Here is an 8,486-nt window from a genome sequence, read left to right as displayed (position 1 = left end):
GTTTACATTGTCTTGGTCAGTTCCTAAATCAGAAGCATACAGTATGAATGGGTATCTGCGCCCTGGCCTAGCACCCCTCTTCAGAAGAGATGGTGGGAGCACCTTCAAAGATGTCACATGGGGTGCAGTGGCTCACACCTGGTGAGGTTGAGGCTGGAGGAATGCTTGAGCTCACGAGTTCAAGACTAGCTTGGACAATATGGCGAAACCCTGTCTTTGGAAAAACTATGAAAAAATTAGCCAGGCGTGGTAGCCCCAGCTACTCGGGAGGCTGAGGTGGGAGGATGGCTTGAGCCTTGGGTGTGGAAGTTGCAGTGAGCCAAGATCACACTACTGAAATCCAGCCTGGGTAACAGAGCCAGACCTTGTCTCAAAAAAAAAAGAAAAAAGAACAATGCCACATGAGCAACAGTGCTTACATTTCCTGCTTGCCTATCACTAAGGTTAACTGCTGATGTGCTGTTTCTTGTGTCCAGGTATTGTGCTAGGTGCTGTAGTTGCCTCTGCAGTCCTCAAAGCAACCTTCTGAAATAAACATTGCGTTGCTTCTCAGATGGGGAACCCAACCTCAGAGAAGTCAGACTTGTCTAAAACCTCATGGTTAGAAAGTGGCTATGCAGAATTTGAACCTAGCTCTGATGCCAGAGTTGCTCTTAACCCTTCAAGTACCACATAAGAAATGAGAAACTTGGGCCAGGTGTGGTGGCTCACGCCTATAATCCTGGCACTTTGGGAGGCTGAGGCAGGTGGATCATGAGGTCAGGAGTTCCGAGACCAGCCTGGCCAACATGGTGAAACTGTCTCTACTAAAAATATGAAAATTAGCCAGGCATGGTGGCAGGGTAATCCCAACTACTCGGGAGGCTGAGGCAGGAGAACTGCTTGAAACCAGAAGGTGGAGGTTGCAGTGAGCCAAGATCATGCCATTGCACTCCAGGCTGGACAACAAGAGCGAAATGCCATCTCAAAAAAAAAAAAAAGAAAGAAAAGAAAAAGAGGAACTTGAGATATTATGCAAAAATATTCTGAACTCTCTTTTAGGTCCAACTTGACTCGACTCAGGATGGTTGAGCTGAGACCAACAGTGAATTCAGTGCAGTTGGGAGTGGCCATTTCTCAGAGTCTGTTATCTCCTGACTCTGCAGTGAGTAACACACATGGCCTTGGGTGCTCAGAATCTAGTAGTCAATCAACAGACCTGAAAATACCTGTGAACGCCAAGAGGCAGATGCCCCTGTACTTTGGGCAGAAAGTTTGTGTGGTTAGTTGTAAAGAAAAAATTTTTCTGCTTTTGAAGATCAAAGCATGTAAATCAAGGCCTCCCACTTATCTCAACCATAATTAGTAGTAACTGGCTTCAGCAGGTCATGGCTTCCCTATAGAAGCAGCATAAGTTACCAGAGCTTTGTGGGCACTTCTGCTTTTTGTCTAAACTTTTCATGAGACTCTGGAAATTTTAACTTTCCTCCAAATTGGTAACTTGGTGGCGTCTTTAAATCCAGGCCACAGAAGCTAACCAGTATGTGCTGGTTTTGTCTAAACTTAAATTCAAAAATTCAGTTTATACATAGTCTTAGCTTAAAACAGTTTAATGTTTACTCTTAGATTTGTGTATTACGTTTTAGTGGCTTCTTTATAGAGAGTACAAAATGCTTGGTGGATTTTTTAGATAGTAGTTTGAAGTAACCCTGGTTTATTAGCCAGACATCAGAAATGTTTAGTGTAACAGGCTTGATACTTGGAAATTGGCTTGTTTGGCAGAGGGCGAGCATTTCCCCCTGGAATTTGGATTTGTAAACTGGCATGCCTTTCTGCCCCCCTCACCTTTTTTTTTTTTTTTTTTTAAATAAAGACGGAGTCTTGCTGTTGCCCACCCAGGCAGAGTACAGTGGTATGATCACACCTCACTATAGTCTTAACTTCTGGGCTCAAGCAATCCTCCTGCCTTAGCATCCCCAGGAGCTGGCATATGATGCGCACCACCATACCTGGATAATTTTAAACAATTTCTTTTTTTTGAGTCGGAGTCTTGCTCTGTTGCCTAGGCGGAAGTTCAATGGCACAATCTTGGCTTACCACAACCTCCGCTTCCCAGGTTCAAGTGATTCCCTGCCTTTTCCTCCTGAGTAGCTGGGATCACAGGTGCATACTACCACTCCCAGCTAATTTTGTATTTTTAATAGAGATAGGGTTTTACCATGTTGGTCAGGCTGGTCTTGAACTCCTGACTGCGGGTGATCTGCCTGCCTTGGCCTCTCAAAGTGCTGGGGTTACAGGTATGAGCCACTGCGGCCAGCCCGTGCTGCTTTAAGTAAATTTTTTGAATAGGTCATGTCATATGGGTAAGTCTGCAGTGGAATACAGTGAAGTCTCTTGATCCGGTCTTCACAATATGAAAGGATGTCATCTGAGGTGCCATGGTGTCTTCCTTTGTAAACATCAGATTCCCTTGAGGAAGGGACAGAGCCTCTTTTCTTTTTTTTTTTTTTGAGACGGAGTCTTGCTCTGTCGCCCGGGCTGGAGTGCAGTGGCCGGATCTCAGCTCACTGCAAGCTCCGCCTCCCGGGTTCACACCATTCTCCTGCCTCAGCCTCCCGAGAAGCTGAGAGTACAGGTGCCCGCCACCTCGCCCAGCTAGTTTTTTATATTTTTTTTTTTAGTAGAGATGGGGTTTCACCAGGTTAGCCAGGATGGTCTCGATCTCCTGACCTCGTGATCCGCCCTTCTCGGCCTCCCAAAGTGCTGGGATTACAGGCTTGAGCCACCGTGCCCGGCCAGAGCCTCTTTTCTAGGTTACTAAGTTGTGATTTGACACAGCAAGCATTCCCTTGGATTTATGGTCCTTTCATTACTTCATCAGACATGACATGTAGGCTCAGAGTAGTTGCTTGTGGCATTTAGCCTCGGCTGGCCTCATCTTTGGCTCATTTTAAAAATAAAAGGGGCTTTAGCCAGGCGCGGTGGCTTATGCCTGTAATCCCAGCACTTTTGGGAGCTGAGGCGAGTGGATCCACAAGGTCAGGGGATGATCGAGACCAGCGTGACTAACACCAGGAAACCCCGTCTCTACTAAAAATACAACAAATTTGGCCGGGCGCGGTGGGCTCAAGCCTGTAATTCCCCAGACTTTGGAGCTGAGACGGTGGATCACGAGGCCAGGGAGTTCCGAGACCATTCCGTGGCTAAATGGTGAACCCCCGTTTCTTCTACTAATAATACCAAAAATCTAGCCGGTGCAAGGGTCGGCGGGCGCCTTTCAGTCCCCCAGCTATCAGGAGGTGGAGGCAAGAGAATGCTAACACCCGGGGAGGCGGGAAAGCTTGCAGTAAGTTGAGATCGGCCACTGCACTCCAGCCTGGCGACATGAGCAGAGCAAGACTCCGTCTCAACAACAACAACAACAACAACAACAACAAAAAAAAAATACAAAAAATTAGCTGGGCAACCAGGTGGCAGGCGCCTGTAGTCCCAGCTACTTGGGAGGCTGAGGCAGGAGAATGGTGTGAACCCGGGAGGGAGAACGTGCAGTGAGCCAAGATTGTGCCACTGCACTCCAGCCTGGGCGACAGAGTGAGACTTCGCCTCAAAATATAAAATAAATAAATAAAAGAGGCTGGGGGTGGTGGCTCACCCCTCCAATCCCAGCACTTTGGGAGGCTGAGACCAGATCACCTGAAGTCAGGAGTTCGAGACCAGCCTGGCCAACATGGTGGGTGAAACCTCATCTCTACTAAAAATAACAAAAATTAACTGGGCATGGTGGCAGGCGCCTGTATTCCCAGCTACTCGGGAGGCTGAGGCAGCAGAATTGCTTGAACCTGGGAGGCAGAGGTTGCAGTGAGCTGAGATCATACCACTGCACTCCAGCCTGGACAAGAGCGAGACTCCATCTCAAATAAAATAAAATAATAAAATAAAAAGGTCTGTACAGATACTGTGGATTTGTACTGAAGTACAATCTTACTGGATTGTTCAGTACTCTTGGGGTGAGTTTATGGCCACTGCACTATACAGTGGCCTCTCCTGAAACTGGAGATCCACTGTGTCTCTCCTGTATTGCACATCCCTGTGGTGGCTCGGATCCTCAGCCCTGGCAGCCCCTCCCTAGCAGACCTGTGTGCTCCAGGAACCCTTAGGTACAGTGGCTTCGAGTATCTTTAGATTGAGTCATCAAGAGTCTGTGGATTTAAATGAACAACAGACGGCCGGGCGCGGTGGCTCAAGCCTGTAATCCCAGCACTTTGGGAGGCCGAGACGGGCGGATCACGAGGTCAGGAGATCGAGACCCTCCTGGCTAACACGGTGAAACCCCGTCTCTACTAAAATACAAAAAACTAGCCGGGCGCGGTGGCGGGCGCCTGTAGTCCCAGCTACTCGGGAGGCTGAGGCAGGAGAATGGCGGGAACCCGGGAGGCGGAGCTTGCAGTGAGCTGAGATCCGGCCACTGCACTCCAGCCTGGGCAACACAGCGAGACTCCGTCTCAAAAAATAAAAAAAAAATAAATGAACAACAGACATGTATCTAGATGAGATCTTTCTCTTTTTGTTTTGAGATGGAGTCTCCCTGTCTCCAGGCTGGAGTATAATGGTACAATCTCAGCTCACTGCAACATCTACTTCCTGGGTTCAAGCGATTCTCCTGCCTCAGCCTCCCAAGTAGCTGGGACTACAGGCGCCCACCACCACTCCTGGCTAATTTTTGTATTTTTAGTAGAGACGGGGTTTCACCATACTGGTCAGGCTGGTCTTGAACTCCTGACCACAGGTGATCCCTCCCAAAGTGCTGGATCCATCCACTTCACCTGGCCTGTCTCATTTTAATTAAAACTGTTTTGCTATGGTAAAAATAAAAGAGACAAATAGAAAACTCAGCCATCAGCAGGAAAGGCTTCTTCCACAGGAACAACATCTTACATTGCTTGCTCTCATCACTGAGGAAGGAGGTTGGCTACCTTCTCCATCTTCAGATTCACTACAGCAGTTGTTTCTGTATGTGAATATGACACTGCCAGCAGGGTCCTGTCTTTAAAAAAAAATTCTGTAATCTAAAATTACTTCTCACTGGTTTCTACATCTGCCACTTGGGGAAGCCACCTCATGACCAAGTGTTTCCTACAGCCATCATGGCCCAAGGCTACCTGTACAGGATGCAGCCTCCTGCAGTTGCTCCCACTGTCTCCCAAATCTGGGGAACTTTTAGGCAACAGTAATGGCAAGTAGCCATGGAAGTAATTCTGTGTGGTAAGAGGCACACAGACAGATGACCAACTCTTCTCCTTAAAGAAGTCTGTGTCTAATTCCTACGTGCAGCCGTTGTCAGAGCATAGTTCTTTCCCATTACCTTTATTAGCCATAAACAGATTTCTTTCCGAAGAAGAAAGAAAAATGACGCACCACAGGGTACATCAGATGAATCAGAAATTAACATTGTTTGGGCCTCAAAACAGTGTTTACTGATTCTGGGCTTAAACTTCTAGTCCACTCCTAGAACAAAAACCCTCAAAGTTCAAGAGTGGTTTTTTTTGTACAATTGTTTATACAAATTCAACAAAGGTAAAATCGCATCAGGGAAGGTCTAGGGAACACCACCTTACAACAATGGCACTTATAAATGCAGAACTTTACAACTAGGAAATAGCCATGTTACAAACCTAAATGAGAACTCAACTCATACTTCAGAGGAGAGAAAAAAGCAAAAGAAAGGCTATGTGGGAGCATTTATTCTACGTCTTGACTCACTGTATAAATTAGATCTATGTAAGTACAAGAACTCATGCTGGAGCAGACCCTCCTGAGTGCAAAGGCTGAAGTCGAAATTTTAAAATTTGAGAAAAGTGAATTCTCTACAGAGGAAACTTGGCAGAGTATCTTACTTCAACTATAATTTACATTTATCCACAACATGCTCATGTAACTCTTGAGGTACAAAGCAGGCTCCCAACTTCCAGTTAAACATGCTTTTAAGTGGAAGGTCTTAGCCAACTTTGTTAGATCTGGGCACATTTGTAGATGGGTTGTGTTGATGAAGTACACGTTAAATTCTCTCCTACCTTAAGGAAATCAGGAAAATTGGCAATCTCAAAACAATAAAAACACTGGTATGCATTCAAACCTTGCATAAATAACTTTTAAACAATTTGTACAAAAATAGTTCTGCATAATGTAAGATGTAACAAAACCAAACAAACAAAAGTGTCAAGACGGCAGCAGATGTGGTGTGTGGTCCACTTTACGTCAACACCCAAAACCTCAGTGTTGCAAGGAATGAAGTGTCCAAAACACCACTACCACTAACAGAAACTCCTAAGCTCATGCTTCAGTTTGAGAATTTCTCCAAAGTCCACCCTCCTCTCCGACAGGAATGTCTTCTTGTAAAGGCCGCCTTAGAAATGGTCCAGAAAGCAGTGCAGTTACGATTTAGAAAGACCAAAGGAAAGTGTCGGCTCACTCATCCCCCAAAGGGATGGTTGAACAGCTTCTCCCTTGGAAAGACTTGCAAAATGGAATTGCGTTGTGGTCTGTTGTCCCACATTCCAAATGGAAAATAAAAGCCCTCATTTTTGTAAAGTCTCTTCCCCTCCCAGAGCCCACCCCGTATTTACATTTCTTGTCCTTGGACTAACTCAGTTTTTGCAGGAGTTTTTCTTCTACTTGCCCAAACTGGACACTCACAGACATCTCGGCTATGAACTGCTCACAGCCTTCCTTGGTGACTTGCTTGCAGTACCTCAGGTCAATGTGACAGATGTTTCCACAGCGTTTGAAGAAGGACAGGCACTGATCAGTGACCTTATTGCAGTCTGCAGAGAATAAGTAATGTGAGGTATGAAGGCCAGGAGCCAGAAGGCCCCCCTAGACCCAGGCACTCAGCAATGGGGACAGGTCAGAGCTCTACATATTCCAAACCCTGCTGTGCTGCACTAAATAAAATGTTATTTGCTTAAAATCTCTCTTCTTCAAATGGGGAAGGGTTTCATCCACCAGGTATAAAGGTTAATATATGCCTCAAAAGCATTCAAATAACCATGTGAAATCACTTCTAATTTACCACACAGCGGCCTCTATACATGCCTATGCTCATGTAAGTAGTTCTATGTGCTTTTACAATGATAGGCTAACACACCATGTTAAGTAGTTTGCTTTTCTCATCTAATATATTGTTGATGAATACTGCTCTGTGTCTATTACTGTGCATTTATCTGCCTCTTCCCTTCAGATAAATTCCCAGAGGGGCATTGCTGGGTTCACAGAAAGAACATTGCTAACAGCATCTTGGGATCATTTTTGCTTTTGTAGGCCCCAGTGCTTTGGAGCAATTCACAGCACGAGGGACAGCTGTTTGGTCCTAACGCCAGGACTCACCGTGTTCCAGCAGCCTAGGCACCAGACTAACATGCCCTTCTAGCAAAAGCAGAATTCAGACTTCATCACACCCTCATCTGCAGACACACCCTTTGTGCTTTTCTTTTCTTTCCTTTTTTTTGGAGGCAGAGTCTCACTCTTGTCACCCAGGCTGGGGTTCAATGGCACAATCTTGGCTCACTGCAACCTCCGCCTCCCAGGTTTAAGTGATTCTCCTGCCTCAGCCTCCCGAATAGCTGGAATTACAGGCGCCCACCACGCTTTTTTTTTTTTTTTTTTTTTTTTTTTTTTGGCATTTTTAGTAGAAACTGTGTTCCACCGTGTTGTCCAAGCCGGCCTCAAACTCCTGACCTCATGTGATCTGCCCGCCTCGGCCTCCCAAAGTACTGGGATTACAGGCTTGAGCTACTGTGCCCGGCCTCAATGGTATTACATTTGTGACCTTTGCTAATCATCCTTAGTATCAACACTTTCATTTCTCTATTAAACTGAGTGGGAATAAAAATACTAAGGGAAAACCACAATCATACATACAAAGCCTGTGCTATCTACATGTTATCAAAATCCCTGCAGGCGAGGAGGTGGTGTAAAGTAGTAAAGTCAGAGCACCACGTGAGCCCCCAAACTGACTTCCTTTATACAGCCAGTCCTTTCAGACAGTGTCCTCCACATCAGCACAGAATCTTCAAACAGATGCTCACCAATTCATGTGGAGCAGCGGTACTGGAAAGCTGTCCACATAGGCATTCACAAGTGAAGGCCGTGCTTTTAGACTGAAGATGGGAAAATGACAATGCTGACAGAGAGATGCTTCAACAGACAACTCAGTTTTTTGTGGTTTTGGTTTTTTTTGGAGACGGAGTTTTGCTCTTGTTGCCCAGGCTGGAGTGCGGTGAGGCGATCTTGGCTCAGTGCAAGTTCCACCTCGCCTCCAGGGTTCACGACAGTCTCCTGCCTCAGCCTCCCGAGTAGCTGGACTACAGGCGCCCGCCACCACGCCCGGCTAATTTTTTGTATTTGTATTTGTATTTTTTTTTTGAGACGGAGTCTCACTCTGTCGCCCAGGNAGATGCTCACCAATTCATGTGGAGCAGCGGTACTGGAAAGCTGTCCACATAGGCATT

General features: G+C 46.1%; 1 protein-coding gene across 11 annotated transcripts in view; it reads right to left on the bottom strand.

Moving 5' to 3' along the window:
• Positions 1 to 5,430: 5,430 nt before the first annotated feature.
• Positions 5,431 to 8,486, bottom strand: part of KDM2B (lysine demethylase 2B) — a 158,837-nt gene continuing 155,781 nt past the window's right edge. For all 11 annotated transcript variants that reach the window (XM_017872072.1, XM_017872074.1, XM_017872075.1 and 8 more), the window contains one exon: positions 5,431 to 6,800. In XM_017872072.1, the coding sequence (XP_017727561.1) occupies positions 6,619 to 6,800 (182 nt within the window). In that variant the 3' untranslated portion in view covers positions 5,431 to 6,618. The remainder of the gene's footprint in view (positions 6,801 to 8,486) is intronic.

This window comes from Rhinopithecus bieti, unplaced genomic scaffold, assembly GCF_001698545.2.
Source record: "Rhinopithecus bieti isolate Rb0 unplaced genomic scaffold, ASM169854v2 scaffold_6776, whole genome shotgun sequence".
Taxonomy (NCBI): domain Eukaryota; kingdom Metazoa; phylum Chordata; class Mammalia; order Primates; family Cercopithecidae; genus Rhinopithecus; species Rhinopithecus bieti.
Note: the sequence above shows the minus strand (reverse complement) of the source record. Positions and strands in the feature narration are given on the sequence as shown.